This window comes from Chionomys nivalis, chromosome 7 (assembly GCF_950005125.1).
Source record: "Chionomys nivalis chromosome 7, mChiNiv1.1, whole genome shotgun sequence".
In the NCBI taxonomy this organism is placed as follows: domain Eukaryota; kingdom Metazoa; phylum Chordata; class Mammalia; order Rodentia; family Cricetidae; genus Chionomys; species Chionomys nivalis.
Window position 1 is genome coordinate 98,617,739 of NC_080092.1, and position 17,220 is coordinate 98,634,958.

General features: G+C 49.9%; 1 protein-coding gene across 1 annotated transcript in view; it reads right to left on the reverse strand.

Moving 5' to 3' along the window:
* Positions 1-5,444: 5,444 nt before the first annotated feature.
* Positions 5,445-17,220, reverse strand: part of Timp2 (TIMP metallopeptidase inhibitor 2) — a 50,072-nt gene continuing 38,296 nt past the window's right edge. Inside the window, exons 3-5 of the mRNA XM_057775890.1 lie at positions 16,712-16,820; positions 10,387-10,511; positions 5,445-8,367 (exon numbers count right to left, since the gene is read on the reverse strand). Coding sequence (XP_057631873.1) covers positions 8,170-8,367; positions 10,387-10,511; positions 16,712-16,820 — 432 coding nt within the window. The 3' untranslated portion in view covers positions 5,445-8,169. The remainder of the gene's footprint in view (positions 8,368-10,386; positions 10,512-16,711; positions 16,821-17,220) is intronic.

The following is a 17,220-nucleotide window of genomic DNA, read 5'->3' on the forward strand; positions in this document are numbered from 1 at the left end:
GGTAACGGACTCTGACCCTCTGGAACAGAGTTCTCAAATTCAATACTTTGTCTCTTCCTGGCAGTAGAAAAGTAACTAAGTCACACCACCCCCCATGCTGAACGCTACTGGTGGTGCCTCTCTGCGTGTGTTAGGCAGTTATCCCAAACTGCATTAACTTTGCCAGCTTAGTTGCAGGCCCCCTGCAGTTCCAGCAAGCTAAGGGGGCACCTTGTCCCTGAGTTGCCATAGCAACAGACTTTTCTAGTAAGCAGAAGCGTCACTTGATCTTCCATTGCCTTGAGGTTGTCATTTGCAGACAAAGTGACCCCGGCACAGGCTGCCCTATGCTGAGGGTGGAACTCACCTCTGTTGAATTTGTGTTCTACCCCTGAGTGCCGTTCAGTCCCCTTGCCCATTTAGACGGAGATGTCAGCCCAGAACCTTTCCCCTATAGCACCCTGGCATGACATCTACTGACAGCCTTGACCACTGACCTCTGACATGGAGGCTTCGCTTTGTTTGCACAGTCCTCAGAGCTCCAGGTCCTTAGGGACAACGGTGGTACACGCCATCCTCCCGACCCATGCAAGCAGGACCAGGGATCAAGGTGGTTGTTGCTATCAGTGTTGTTCCGGAAACCTGACTAATGCAAACGAAAGCATGGCTGGGCCTAGCCACTTGGGGAAAACGTTTCTTATGCCATTGTCACTTATTGGTCGCTGCAGTGAATGCCTCACTCAGGCATTTGGCAATCTTGTAACAACAACACAATGCAGGAAACTGACTTTCCTAAATGACAGTATTTCTCAGCAAGGCAGGCAGAGGCCAGGACAGGGTCCCTGAGGGCCTCAGCAAGCTTAGGGACCGCTGTGGGACAGGACACGGTTGTTCACGGTTTTATGTTGTTTGGAGCCAACAGTGTGTGTTTGTGTAACGAATGTGCTTCCCCCAGCATGGTTAGGAATCCTAGCATCAGTCCTTGGAGCACCCTTTCTCTCTGGGGTACATCAGTCCACCCCAAGCCTCAACGAGACTCCGAGTTGCCAGTTTTTTAAATAGGAAACCCCTGGGCTCCTAGGTCCTTACATCTGTCCCTTGGGACTTCCCTGGGGCCCTGGCCAGCTTGTGCCCAGGCTGGAGGGTCCTTCCCCTGAAGGGAGCTGGGCAGGATCCACTCTCTTCATATGCATGTTGGTCTCAGGGATTGCCGCTGCCCAGACCTCCACATACACACTCCCTGTCGTATTTCCGGAATACATACATCACACATCCACCCAGTATCCCCAGCCACATGTTCATGTTCCATGCATTCATTTCTTTCCGCTCTGAGCACACACACAGTCATGTGGTTCCTATACCACGCTCATGCCCACTCACGCCTTACACACAACAACCCTTCCCATCCCTGATGTCCACCCCCCACATGGCCATAACCTTGCTTCCGGTGTTTTTGTTTTCTCCTTGAGACAGAGTCTTCTAAGTTACAAGGGCCAGTTTTGAATTTTCTATCCTCCTGTCTCAGCCTCTCAAGTAGCTAAGGTTACAGTCCTGGCCAAGTCCTGTGCTCTTTTTCCCTTATATACCTCTTCTCTGCACCCCAAAATTTATCCTCAGTAGGATGAAGGTGCTTTGGGAAGTTTCCTGAGAGGATCCCGATCCTGAGCTTAGGAGCCTATTCCCTTCCTCAGAAGGTCCCAGACCTTTGACACACAGCCTTCCCACTGTCCTGAGGTTACACCCCTTCCCAGTTGTCCCAACCATGGCACTAAGCCACACCCCTTCCCAAAATGACCCACCCACAGTACTAAGCCACGCCCCTTCCCAAATGACCCCACCCACATGGCTAAGCCACACCCCCTTCCAATGACCTCACCCCTGGCACTAAGCTCATTTCTTGTTTTCCACATTCCACGACTGGTCACTCCTACATCCTCCCCATGGGACCGAACTGCGTTCCAGTAACACGGAATGATTCATCGTTCATAATAAGTCTGACAGGCGACATCCACACCTCAGCCTGACCTTCTTCAAGGGTGACACTTACCATGAGAACTCGAGCCAGGAATGAGAAGGGCAAGGGCCGGGAGGTGAGCACAGGAAGAATGTTCCAGAGGGAGTGTCCAACAGAGGCCCAGGTCCAGGACAGGACGGGTGAGCTCTTCCTGAACTCAAAGAGAAGGCCGTAAGGACACCGAGCAGATGAAGCAGGTGTAGCAGGTGTGTGTCCCCACAGCTTGTCTGAGGTTCTCTTGAGACCTTCACAAATGTGTATGCCATGCAGTGGTGGTGCACACTTTCAATCCCGGCATTAGGGAGGCTGAGGCAGATGTATCTCTGTGAGTTCAAGTCCAGCCTGGTTTTCAAAAGAGTTCCAGGTCAGTCAGGACTGTTACACAGAGAAACCCTGTCTTGAACCCCCTCCCGCAAAACACAAAATAATGTGTATGCAAGATGGCTCATGATTCATGATTTTCTTTCTTTTTTTATGGTTTATTTAACTTTATTTTTTATGTGCATTGATGTAAAGGTGTCAGATCCCCTGCAACTGAATCTTCAGACAGTTGTGAGCTGCCATGTGGGTGCTGGGAATTGAACCCCAGTCCTCTGGAAGAGCAGTCAGTGCTCTTAACCACCAAGCCATCTCTCCAGCCCATGATTCATGATTTTCAATCTGATTGGGATGATATATATATATGTGTGTGTGTGTGTGTGTGTGTTGAATATGTGCACATGTGTGTGGGGGTGCTCACACCTGTACACATGCCAAGGCCAGAGGAGAGTCAGGTCTCCTCTTTGGCTCTCCACCTTCTTTCTTTAAAAAGTATTTTTTAGGGGGCTGGCAAGATGGCTCTGTGGTTAAGAGCATTGCCTGCTCTTCCGAAGGTCCTGAGTTCAATTCCCAGCAACCACATGGTGGCTCACAACCATCTGTAATGAGATCTGGTGCCCTCTTCTGGCCTGCAGGCATATATGCAGACAGAATATTGTATACTTAATAAATAAATAAATAAAAGTATTTTTTATTATTTATTTATGTGTGTGTGTCTGTCTAAGTGTATGCCTTGTGCATGCAGGTATCCATGGAGACCAAAGGTGACCAATCCCCTAGAACTGGAGTTACAGATAGTCATGAGCCACCATGTAGGTGCTGGGAATTGAACCCAGGTCCTCTGGAAGAGCAGCCAGCATGCTGAACCACTGAGCCATCTCTCCAGTCATAGCACACACCATATGCCTTTGAGGCAGGGTCTCCCCTGTACCTGGAGGTAGAGTGTTTTGCTAGCCTGGCAGCTGGCAAGCCACAGAGAGAATCCTGTCCTTTCCCTGCACAGCACTAGGGTCACAGACACACACAAGACCCCATCAGGTTTGTTAATGAGTGCTGGGATTTGAACTCATGTCCTTCCGGTCACACAGTAAGCACTTCCAACCACGAGGCCACTCCCTGGTTCTGGGCTTGTTTTCTGTGTTTGAGACAAGTCTTGTCTAGTCTTGTATAATCTTGACTCACCTGGCACTCACTACTCAGATGAGGCTAGCCTCAACCTTAAAACTCCACCGGCTTCCGCCTCCTGAGCGCTGGGATGAAAACATGGCCAACACGGCGCAGTGGGCCTACTTTCTTGGTTTTGCAGGAGTGGGGGTGAGGCTGTATTTAAGAGCTCATTGCTGGGACATTAGGACTATCCCACTGACTCCGTACAGCGATTTCCTCTAAGCTGACATGTTCATCCTGGAGCTAGAAGAAGGCTCAGAAGCCTCAGTCAAAAGATTCACAAGACCCCTAACATAACTCCCTGGGTTATGTAAGAAGCAATAGCTGGGAGAGGAGAATTGGGGTGGTACTGCCTTCAAGCTGAGCAGGGGTTCCTAGGGGTATGGCATCAGCTATGTTGGGGTGCCCCTTCTGGCGATGCAGATGCCTTTGAGTCACCCATGATCCTGTAAATAACCCCAAAAGCCCATTGGGTCATCAAGGGAGATTGATGGGCATTTGATGTTGAGAAAAAGTCTTGTGTAACCCAGGCTAGCCTGGAACACTATGCAGCTGAGGCTGGCTTTGAGTTCTTGGTCTTCATGCCTCTACCTCCTGAATCCCAGGACCGCAGTCATGTGCACCCATAGGTATTGCATTCTATGCTGGAGGTCCAATCCAGGGCTTCATGCATGTGGGGCAGGCAAGCCAGCCCCCAGCGTCTATGGTGGTGGATTTGGGTAGGCTGTTTCTCTGGCTTGTCACTGTATTCTGTGCAGAGCAAATACACATCTGTTCACGTCGACCCAGGAAGTCCCACAGCACACTCCCCTTGGACAGGACTTTTGGAACATCGAGCCTGGCTTCCCTGTGACTTCCCTTAAATGGGACAAAATGAGACACAATGGTCGATGTAGATGGAGTAGCAGGCAGGCCTGCTTTTCGTCCTGCCCGGCTCCCACACGGCTAGCTTAGCCCCGGAAATAACAACACACAAATTGTATTCATTTAAACACTGCTTGGCCCATTAGTTCCAGCCTCTTAATGGCTAATTCTCACATCTTGATTAACCCGTCTCTAATAATCTGTGTAGCATCACGAGGTGGTGGCTTACTAGGAAAGATTCAACATGTCTGACCTGCCAGCTGGCTCCATCGCGTCTGACCTCACTTCCCTTCTTCCCAGCATTCTGTTCTGTCTACTCCACCCACCTATGTTCTGACCTATCAGGCCAAGCAGTTTCTTTATTAATTAACCAATGAAAGCAACAGATAGACATATGACCTTCCCACATCAGGTCGACCTACACACAGAACGTAGCAGTCAGTTTTGTTTCTAGGCAATGCCTGTAGAAGTGCTCCTGTACCCACAGCCCGCACTCCATCTTTCTGCAGGTTAAGATTTGGCTGTGTAATCCAACCAACCCCCCAATTCACCGTCCTCCTGCTTCAGCCTCTCAAGAGCAGGATTCTACGCTTGCCACCATGCCAGTTTCACATTTTAAAGATTAAAGTCATGTTTATTTATTTGTGTGTTTGCACACTCACTCGTGTGTATGTGGAGGTCAGAGGGCAACTTGTAGGGGTAGGTTTTTTGCCTTCACCATGCGGGTTTCAGGGACCCTGACTTGGGTCGCCAGGCTTGGCAGCAAACGTCTTTACCTGTGGAGTCATTTCTTCTGCCCTGCGGAACAATTCTTTTGTGGCCATTTTTAGCGGGCAGGCACGTTCCTCTTGTTTATTAATGGACATGTAGGGGCTGAAGAGGCAGCTCAGCAGTTAAGAGCACTGACTGCTCTTCGGAGGACCCAGGTTTGGTACCCAGATCTCATGAGGCTCACAGCTGTCTCTAACCCCAGTCCCAAGGCATCGGATGCCTGCTTCTTTCGTCCAGTTCCCTCAGGGACCCCCACCCCTCTAGCTGACAGAGGCTTGGCTCCCATCCCTCAGCTGGAAGACAGCAGGAACAGCCACACAGGGACTCAACCTTCTCTTTGATAATATGGTTTATTGTCCATTGACAGAGCAATCATTCAAAAAAATAAAAATAAAAACTGATACAAAGCATCAGAGACACGCACAGTCGGCTTGCTGACTTTCAACAACTCTTGGGTGCTGCCAGCATGAGGCGTGGGGGGGCTCCTCTCAGACTTCATACTCCAGCATGAACACGGTGCTTCCCCCCCCACAACAACCAAGAGTTCAAACGGAAACAAAATCAACAAAGCTTTAAATTATGCGGCGAGCTCACAGATATGTTTTAATATGTATCAAGCAGAGATCTGGAAATAACTGCCATGTAAACGTCATCTGAAATACTTCGAGTTGCTGGCATGACGGAGACAGAGGGAGGAAAGCCAGTGCTTAGAACACAACAGAAGTTAACGCCAAGTGGAGATACTCCTTAAACTATATATGGCCGCAGCTGAGTGGCTGTTACCCAGCGGCCGTCTGACACGCTGTCCCAATAGTTCGCTTGTTCCTTGTCTCTCACCTGCCTGGTGTGGCTAGAAAAGTCAACGTGAGTAGGACATAGAAAGGCCGTCTTATAGAACCAATCTACTCAGAGATTCCTTCCTTTGTAATTATTTGAACCAGGCACAAAAGATAGGGAGACCGGAAAAACAGATATTCAGAGAACTCAAAGATCAGAAGGGTTCCCCGGTCCCAGGCCGGCTACCATGCCATGCTTTCCACTCTGGGTCAAATGCTTCCTCGATGCCGAAACATTTTTGTTTTCTTGTTTTTAAAAAGTGCAAAGTCTAATGCTACCAAGGGCATAAACACAGCACAAGAATGCTCACAGCGAACATCAGAAACAAACCAGAACATGTCAAGAAGTCAGCAGAAATGGCATTGTTACATATGATACCACTGCACAGGAAGCAAACAGGCAGGGCAGGATAGACTGCAGGGTCTTGTGGGCTGGTCCATGACAGCATCCTTAGAAGAACATCACTGCACAACATGAAAACGCCCTCGGGCAAGGCAGGCTGATTCCCGGGCATTCTCCCAGTCTGTCTTAAAAGGGAGTTCTGAGCTGGCCAGGTCCTGGTGTGGGGGCATGGCTAGGGAGTGTCCGGGGTGGGGTGGGGTGGTGGTGGATTGTAACAGTTGCTTTGGGGTTTCTGATGGTTAGGACAGGGTTGGGGAATAGAAGGCCTTGGAAGCATTTTACCAAAGGACCGCTCACAGGCTGCCAGATTTCAGAGTCTGTTTCTGCATGAGCACATTGTGCATGTTTGGATAATATACATGTGTGTCCTTGGGACAGCTTATTTTTAAGACTTGGGTAGGAGGAAGAGCGACTATCTGTATTGTCAGTGACAAAATTGTGCCTCTCTTAACCCCTATCCTATTGGCATCAGAAAAATCAAATTTTCCTTAGGGAGCAAGTAGGTGCCCCAGTTCCCTATAAGGGCCTGAAGTGGGCAGCCTCTGCGACATTAAGAGACAGAAGCAGAACTGAGTACACTTGCCTCTCAGCCTCATATGGTATCTGAGAAATCACCTTTAGGAGAACGAGATGGCTTTAAGAACAAGTCGCAGCATCCTGGGAGCTTGGTAAGACAGCTGCCCGCCTCTCAGGCTCCCTCGCTGCCGCCGCATGGATTCGTGTGCTTGCTTAGTAACACAGAAATCTACACGCAGTAACAGCAGCCAGTCTGGCAGGGAGATTTCACTCGAATTTTTCTCTTGGGGCCTTACAGGACTGGCCTCTTACATCTTCGGTTTGTGCAAAAAAGGGAATGCTACCAGCATCCCAACAGCGACAGGGCGTGATGCTGCAGAAAGCAGAGCCCCGCTGCTCAACCCAGACACCTGAAGCCACTCGGGAAGGGGTTAAGAACAGCTCAGGAGGCTCTGCAGCGACTAGAGGACTAGAGCCAAGCATCCCTCACCACAGATGATCGCCCCCAGCGGGAGACCTCACAGATCCCCACTGGGGGATGGGTGGAGATGGGGGAAGGGGAGGACAGAAATGACTTGGCTGAAGCCAGAAACAGGGAGGGCTCCCATTCCCACGAGCCCGAGGGCATGCCACTGAGGTCTGTGGATTCATGGGGTTAACTGGGACTCCTAGACAAATGAACCACTGGTTGGAGGGCTACTCTTGGACTTGAGCGGGATCCTGGTGCTCCGAGTCTACACCAGGTGCAGAGGAGGACAGGGGCGGCGGGGGGGGGGGGGGGCACTTGCAAGGGCGAGAGACTACTACCTTGGGCCAGGGGAGTGACCTCTGCAGAAAACGAGGGATATGTCCCTCTCAGGATGAAAAGGACCTGGTAGGCCGGCTACACAGTCTTACAACAACCTTCAAGAGTTTCTGCAAAATGCACATTCCCAGGCTCCACCCCAACCGGGCCAGGGGGACCTTAAATGTCACCTGTCAGCTGTATGTGACAGTGCCAAGGAGACCTGGCAAAATGTCTGTTTTCCACTCCTGCCTGTACCCAAGGATCAAAGACTGAGACACATAGTGCTCAGCCTGGCAGATGGAGGGGTTATGGCAGGGACTCTGGCCCTCCTGCCCCTCCAGACCCACAACCACATTTAGGGAAAATTGGGGGGGGGTGCAGAATCACACTAGCGTGAACCCACTTGGATGATTGATGTTTTATTCATGCTGTTTCCAGGAAGGGATGTCAGAGCTGGACCAGTCTAAACCCTCAGAGGCTTCTCAGTTGGCCGCAGGGGCTCTTGTCAGCCTGTTTACGGGTCCTCGATGTCAAGGAACTCCTGCTTGGGGGGTGCCGCCCCGCGGTACCACGCGCAAGAGCCATCGCTTCTCTTGATGCAGGCAAAGAACTTGGCCTGGTGCCCGTTGATGCTCTTCTCCGTGACCCAGTCCATCCAGAGGCACTCATCCGGCGAGGAGATGTAGCATGGAATCATGGGGCAGCGTGTGATCTGGGGGACACAGGCAGGCAGATTTAGTTAGGACCATAAAACAGTTGGGGTCAAGGGCACTTGATGCACCTCCAGAACACAACCTGTTGAAGGTGTTTAAGGACAGTAGTCCTGCCTATTCCTGGGTCTCTTGGTCTCTGCTCTCAGGTTCCTATTTTGGCTTTCCCATGTGGAGAGACTACAACCTTGAATACTGAGTTCCACTAAACCCTTCTCCTCTCAGCTGCTTTCCGTCAGGGTATTTTGGCAGGCCTATAGCTGAGGACAGGCCTGGAGGAAACCTGTGCATGCAATGGCTTCTACACCCACCTACTTATGTAACCCTGGTGTGCAGGTGCGTGTCTGCTTTTAGCCATCTGGTCTACCTTTTTGATGGTTTCTGCTTAGGTCCTTTTGCAGCTACAGCTACAGCTACGACAAAGGGCTTAGACTGGAGACGGGTTAGAGCCAAATAAGATTTCCTATGCTTGTTTTAAAACACCTGCTTGGACCGGGCGGTGGTGGCGCACGCCTTTAATCCCAGCACTCGGGAGGCAGAGGCAGGCGGATCTCTGTGAGTTCGAGACCAGCCTGGTCTACAAGAGCTAGTTCCAGGACAGGCTCCAAAACCACAGAGAAACCCTGTCTCGAAAAAAAAAAAATCACCTGCTTGGGTCAATAGGTCACTAGCTTTTTAACAAAAGATTACCGGGCTACGAGAGTATCCAACTCTGGCCACACAGAGATGAAGAAAGAGAGTTTGAATTTCATTTGCTTGTCCTTGAAACAGAGTCTCACGTGTCCTAGGCTGGCCTAGAAATTGCTCTGTAGCAAAGGATAACCTTGAACTCGGGATCACCTGCTCTCACCTCCTGAATGCTGAGATTACAGAAATGTGCCTCCACATCTGGTTTATGTGGTGCTGGAGATTATACCCAGGGCTTTTTTTTTTTTTTTTTTTTTTTTTTCTGAGACAAAATCTCACTCTGCAGCCTGAGCTGGCATGGAACTCACTCTACAGCACAGGTTGATTTCAAACTCGGCAATCCTCCTGTCTCCCCCTCCCAAGTATGGTGAATAAGCATGCCCAACTAGAATTTGCTTTGATGTGCCAGGCACAGAGGAGCCATGCTTGGCCCAGATTTGGCTGGACAGCTGGGCATAGAATGACATCTATGATAACCAAGTGATGGGAAGCACCATGAAAAAGTGCCAACTGGCAAGGCCCATACAGGCCCATAGGTCAGGACTCTGCTGACACCTCAGTCCCAGACTCACTTCTGATAACATGAAGGAATGCTGGCTACGGTACTGGTGAAGAGAAAGGCAGCAGAGCCATGAACATTGTTGCTCCTTGGAGGTGACATACATAATCCCCAAATCTGGGAATAGATCTCACCTTTTTTTTTTCTGTAGCTTTGGGGCCTGTCCTGGAACTAGCCTGTAGACCAGGCTGGCCTGGAACTCACAAAGATCTGCCTGCCTCTGCCTCCCAAGTGCTGGGATTAAAGGTGTGCGCCACCAACGCCCAGCTAGATCTCACCTTTTTCCATCACATCTAAGCATCTATGCATCTGTTTAGTGCCACCTCTGGGCAGAGTCACAGAGACCCATGCATAGAAGTCTAGAATGTTAGGAGCAATACCTAGGCTCCTGGACACACAATGCTTGCACATATACCCAGGTAGAAAAATATTTCCAGGACTGTGTTCTCCCCACAAAATCTCCTTCCCTTGGAGCTTTTCTTCTTAGAAGTGGCCAGTCATGTGGACTGATTTATGTGCTTTGTCCCACCCCCATATCCCCTTAGCTTCCAAATATTCCTTGCCAAGGACACAGCTCAAGGTTCTCTGAGGCCTGGGACCAAAGGCTTTGTCTCTAACTGGACAGTCTCGCTTTCTTATCTTCCCAGAGTTCGTTCCAAAATCAGGACTCCCCATCCTGAGGGTCTGGGAAGCCAAGGAACCTGTCCCCAGCTGTCCACCTGGAGACCCTGTGATGGCAAAGCGGGGGAGGGATCAGGACACAGATCTGGCTTACCTTGCACTCACAGCCCATCTGGTACCTGTGGTTCAGGCTCTTCTTCTGGGTGGTACTCAGGGTGTCCCAGGGCACAATGAAGTCACAGAGGGTAATGTGCATCTTGCCATCTCCTTCTGCCTTTCCTGCGGGGAGAGTCGCCAGGCTCAGGGTGAGGATCAAGTCTCCCCCTTCAGACTTCCTCCTGCATCCGGGTACAGCTCTGGGTGTTGAGGGTCAGTTCTAACAATACCGTGGTTGGACTACTGAGTTTTAAAATAACTCATGTTGGAGCTAGAGAGATGACCAGTGGTTAAGAGTGTTTGCTGATCTTCCAGGTGACCAGAGTTCAGTTCCCAGCATCTATGTCAGGCAGATTACAACAGCCTGTAACTCCAGCTTCTGGGGAGATGACACCCTCTTCAAGCCTCTGTGGACACTGTACCCCCTGACATATATCCCCCCTCATGTAAAATAAAACAAAAATACGCCCCCAATTTTTTGGTTATTTGAGACAGGGTTTCTCTGTGTAATAGCCCCGACTGTCCTGGAATTCACTTTGCAGACCATGTGGCTTCAAACTCACCGAGATACACCCGCCTCTGCCTCCTGAGTACTGGGATTAAAGGTGTACATCAATTAAAAAAAATGCATGTTTGAGTCTGGTATGGTTGGGTACAAAGAGGTAAAGGCAGGAGAATCAGGAATTGAAGGACATTGGCTACATAGTGAGTTTGAGGCCAGCCTGGGCTATATAAATCCCTGTCTGAAAAAAAAAAAGGGGTGGGGGAGAAATGCATGTTTATGATGGCTAGCTTTAATTGCAACTTGACATAACCTAGAATCACTTGGGAAGACAGTCTCAATGAAGGATTGTCTGCCCTGGGTTGGCAGGTGGATAGCTCTGTGGGGAACTGTCTTACTTAATCCGTGTGGAAAGCCCACTGCGGGTGGCACCATTCCCCAGGCAGGGGTCCTGAACTATGTATGAATGGAGAAGTTGAGCTGAACACTAGCAACCAAGCAGGTGAGCATGTAGGCACGTATTCCCTCTCTGCTCCTGACTAATTGCTTTGTGTTTCTGCCTTGACTTTCCCACATGGAGAGACTATAACCTCGAACACTGCGTTCCAGGAAACCCTTTCTCCTCAAACTTGCTTCTTGTTTGGGTATTTTTTAATCACAGAAACAGAAATGAAGTGAAAATGATGCTCAGTGTAGAGAATTTAGGAGTAACAATGAATGAGAAGGGGGATCCCTAGTCCCTAACTGCAGCTGCCACACCCCCCATGAGTGAGACCACTGTGAGCACTGGGATCTGAACTCAGGCCCTCATGGTTGCACAGCAAGCCCTTAACCACTGAGCCATCTCTCCGGCCCCAGATCAAAGTACAGCATACAGATGTATGACAATGTCATAATGATTCTTCTCTAAATATTGATTGCATGTATGATGTTTATGTGTGTGTGAGAGCACGCCTACACATCACAGCATGTGTGTGGGAGTCAGGGGAAAACTTTATATTGTCTTTCCTTTCCTTCTACTTTTACATGGGTTCGGGGGTTGACCAAATGTGGTCAAGCTTCTTTGGCAAGCACCCTTACTGGCTGAACCACTGGAAGGCCTGCTATTATTTGTGTAATTAGCGAACACGAATATAAAACAAGAAGTCCCGTTAGCACCGTCACACTGGGCTCCCATGGCACAGTCAAGCATTGCGACATTGAAACTCGGGAAACTGCAAAGCACGAGGCTTGGGCAAAGAAGAACAGGGACTGAGTAAAACGAGCAGCTGAGGGTTTTGTGTTTACTTTTCCTTTCAGGAGAGAGAAACTTAAAAGAAAATTACAGGGAGGAATCTATACAAGTCCACATGTGAAGCTGAATCATCGGTCTCCATAGCCAGCTGGCTGGGCAGTGTGCTGGGCCACGTGATTTCTGGGTAGTCCCTGGTTAAGGGGCCTGTCTTGACTCTAAAGAACGGGAAACAGGTTCTGTTGTGCCTTGGACAGTAAGGACTCATCCAATCTGAAGTCACCTGACCAAGCCCAAAGAGAGGAAGATTAGAGAGGCTTTTCGGACAGTGTGCCTCAGGCCTGGTTCCTCTCCCAAGAGAAGAGTGAGTGGGGTGTGTATCCTGATTGACAGAGCAGCTGACTTATGGGCAGGCACAGTTAGTTATCACTGAGTTGTGCCAAAGAATAGTTCTCCTGGGGAGGCCAGAGAGACACAGAAAAAGATATCTCTGGCTGTCCTAAGCAGCTCACTGGTTATCGTCAGTATTCTAAGGGTATGTGTGTGTGGTGTGTGGCATAACCATGTGGACATGTTCAGATGTGCTCGTATATGTGGTATATGTGTGTATATGGTATAAGCATGTGTACACGTTCATACATGTTTGTGTATGTGGTATATGCATGTGTGTGTGGGTGTGTGGTATAATCATGTGGACATGTTCAGGTGTGCTCATATATGTGGTATATGTGTGTATATGGTATAAGCATGTGTACATGTTCACACGTGTTTGTGTATGAGGTATCTGGTGGTTGGAGGTCATGTTGGGTGTGTTTCCCAATCGCTCACATCTTATTTTTGAGGCAAAGTCTCTCACTGAACTTATTTTACCAATTCAGGGAGCTCTAGGGAGTCCCATCTCTAGGGTTATGGGCACATGCTACCATGCCCAGCTTTCATGGGAGCCTGGAGATTAGACTTAAGCACTTCACTGATGGACCCACCTGCCCAGTGCCCAGTTCCCTGAGGGTGGCTTCCTACTGAGGTCCTCTGCAGACCCTTCTCACGTGTCCTGCCCTGCAGGTAACCTGCTCATAGCCCAGAGCGCACGTCACTCATTGGCCTGCAGGTGCCCGCCACCTTGCACTTTTGAAACATAGTTATTTGTGAACGTGGAGCAGGCCCGGGTCAAGGTGCCTGGAGTCTCTCTGCTATCTCTCACTTCCACGTGGCAACTGCCCATTCACAGCATCTGGGAGGCACTGGCTTGTCAGGGGTCGGCATTCAGTTCAAACCCAAGCAGGTGTGTTTGCAGAGGCAGCGCCTAGGCACACGTGGGCCACTTGTCACCTTTTCTGCCAGCTTGTTCTCTATGGACAAAACACAGTGACTTCTCGGCATCTTTAATTCCCCTCCACTGGGCCAATGAGATGACACTTGGTGCCAAACCTGTCGACCTGAGTTCAGTCCCTGGGACCCGGACTGTAGGAGAGTGCTGGCTCCCTCAAATTGTCCTTTGACCTCCACTCATGTGTCATCATATGCGCACATGTATACAGCTGCATATGTGTGTGTATGAAAATAGGAAATCACTTGTCAAATTCAATAGAAAAGAATATAACATTTTGCCGGGTGGTGGTGGCGCACGCCTTTAATCCCAGCACTTGGGAGGCAGAGGCAGGTGGATCTCTGTGAGTTCGAGGCCAGCCTGGTCTACAAAGGGAGTTCCAGGACAGGCTCCAAAGCTACAGAGAAACCCTGTCTCGAAAAACCAAAAAAAAAAAAAAAAAGAATATAACATTTAAAAATTTACACATAGTACTAGAGCCCTGACATAGCATGTCTAAGGCCTTGCGTTCCCTCTCCAGCACCACCAAATACATGTGCGTGTGTATGTGTGTGTGTATGCGTGTGATGTATGTATGTGTATGCACATATGTGTGTGCATGTGTGTATATGTACATATGTATGTGTGTATGTACATATATATGTGTGTGCGTGTGTATGTGCATTGTATATGTATGTGTGTATGTATGTAGGTAGGTATGTGTGTGTACACATAAAAAGGGAGGCAAGTCTCACACCTGCTATTGCATGGACAGAATCTGACATCATACTCAGTAAAATAAGCTGCCACAAAAGGATATCTATCTTTCTGGGCGGTGGTGGTGCACACCTTTAATTTCAGCACTCAGATGGCAGAGGCAGGCGGAATCTCTGTGAGTTCGAGGCCAGCCTGGTCTACAGAGTGAGTACCAGAACAGGCTCCAAAGCTACACAGAGAAACCCTGTCTCAAAAAAAAAAAAAAAAAAAAAAAGGATATCTATCTTGCCAGAACCATGAGCTCCCTAGAATAGGCAAGTTCACAGAAACTAAAGTAGAATGTGAGGGCCGGGACCCAGGGTCTGGGGAAAGACAAGGTGTGAGATGCTGTGGCAGTGGCCAGAGATGCAGTTTGGGAAGATGGCACAGTCCTGGCACAGACAGCAATATTATCCGCTACTGTGACTATATACAGAGCCACTGAATCCTGTGTCCAGGCATAGACATGAAGGCAATTCTACCATATGTATTTTCTGCAGGTTTTCTTCCATTCATTCATTTTGTGTGTGTAGGGATAAGTGGGTACATGCGTGTGTGCATGTGTGTGGAGGTCAGGTGACAATATAGTGTCGTTTTTCTTCTTCTACCATGTTGGTCCTGGGGATCAAACTCAGGCTTTGTGGCCCGTGACTTTACCTACAAAGCTATCTAGCTGGTCTAGATACTGCAGGAGTTTTGTGGGGTTTTGTTTTTTAAGACAAGGTCTCACTGTGTAGGCTCACAGAGACCAGCCACTTCTGCCTCCCAAGTGCCACCATGCCCAGCTACACTAGTGCGGTTTTTAAAAGAGCATGCTGCAAGCATACTTAAAGGTGTCCTTTATTAATGTTGGAACTGAACTGTGCCCGTGTGTTTGGGGCAGTAAGTGTGACGTAGTTTAAGATGACAGGCGCACGCGGACTACGTGGCTTTGGGGATTTCCAGTCTGCATAGCACCTGGAACTACAGTGGGTTAGGGGCTTAGCAGACCTAGGAAATGAGACCTAGGAAAAGAGAGAGGAGGAGTGGACATACACGGGCGTAGTAGGGCAGCACAGAACAGAGGGGGCAGGTGGGAAACTTCTGATGGTTAGTGTGAAAGACTGGGGTTCATCACGACAGACACTGAGGTCCATATGCACAGTCACTGAAACAATCTGGCCTCCTGTGTGGACTGATTCCCCAGACTTTGTGTGGACCTGGAGCCCGGTTCGCACAGCAGAGGGGCAGAGCCAGAGAGGATGTCCCAAGATGCCCCAAGTACACAAAACAGAGCAGCTCCCAGGAATGCTCATCACACTGCTGCCCTGTAGGACTCCACCCTCCCCCTTTGCTCAGGCGTCTTCAGCCTCCCCATGCTATCCTGGAACTAAGCAGGGCACGGAGAAGGAGTTCGAGCCTGTTGTAGCAGCCATGGTGTATAAGGGCTCCTGATAGCAAGGCACGGCTCACCAATTTGTAAGTTGCCTACCCAGAAGCCCCTTACTGGTCTGGTGGGCTGGTTTCCATCCACGGAACAGAAAGCGGTGCCCATGCTTGGAATATCCAAACAGGAAGCAGGTCTGACTGACAGGTCTGGCCCCAGGAGATCAAAAATGGAGTTCGTGCATGGGAGATGGCCGTGCTTGACTACTGAGGTGCATCCCTCCCAGTGGGCACTAACCAGCTATTGGCAACTTCTGGCCTTTGTCAGGGAAGGTTCTGGTTAGAAACTGGTGTGAGCCCTGATCACACACGGGCTCACCAAAGGACAAACTCCAGCCCCACTTTCTCCTTGACTTGCACTAGATACAGCCTGGGCATCTGGCGTGTCACAGGCTGTGGGGAATCCCAGTGGGCCATGAAGCAAGCAAAACACTCATACACATAAAAATAAATTCACTTTAAAAAAAAAAGACCGCATAGAGCCAGCAGGGGTGCTGCAGGACTATGCTGAGGAACCTCTATCTACTGGCTCTCCTAGGAGGAGAAGCCTCTCTCTGCATTAGCTGAAGCTTTCTGTGCCAGAAATGACCCCATGCGGTGTGACACCGATCGGCTCAGAGGAAACAGAACCACCGGCTCTTGCCAAGTGCTGCAAGTGGACCCCATGTTAATCCCTGTGCCTGAGGCAAACCTTCATCTGCACTGGGGGATCACGGGTACACCTTATAACAGGAAGGCAAAGGATTTATGCAATCTCCGTAGAAAGAAATGGGAAATCCCCTACCTCCCAGCCAGTGCCCAGAGGAGGAGCTGCTGCTGGGCTTCCCAGGACTGCGGCCCACTAGAGAGGCCACTAGTACAGACAGCTTCTGTATAGGCAAGGACCTGGGGGGTGTCTCTGGGAGTAAGTGCTAGCAAGACAAAGGCAGCTTAACCAGAGTCTCCTAGATTTGGGTTATAAGCAGTACCTGTGCCAATGCAGATTGGCTGGTTCGCCCCTAGAGGGCAGTGTGGGAAGCTTGTTCCTTAGGGACCAGGACATAGGAATGCAGAATTCTGTCAGGGTACCACGACCTAGTACTCAAGGCTGAGCTTCTACACACCTGCAATTAGATATTCCTTCTTCCCTCCAACGTCCAGCGTGACCCCGCAAACTGCTGAGGAGGGGGCCGTGTAGATAAACTCAATGTCTTTGTCAGGTCCTTTGAACATCTGAAAAACACAGTAGGGCAGGAGTAAGCACAGTAGGGCAGGGGTAAGCACAGTAGGGCGGGGTAAGCACATTAGGGAAGGAGTGAGCAGAGTAGGGCAGGAGTAAGCACAGTAGGGCAGGGGTAAGCACAGTAGGGCAGGAGTAAGCACAATAGGGCAGGAGTAAGCACAGTAGGGCAGGAGTGAGCACAGTAGGGCAGGAGTGAGCACAGTAGGGCAGGAGTGAGCACAGTAGGGCAGGAGTAAGCACAATAGGGCAGGAGTGAGCACAGTAGGGCAGGAGTGAGCACAGTAGGGCAGGAGTAAGCACAATAGGGCAGGAGTAAGCACAATAGGGCAGGAGTGAGCACAGTAGGGCAGGAGTAAGCACAGTAGGGCAGGAGTGAGCACAGTAGGGCAG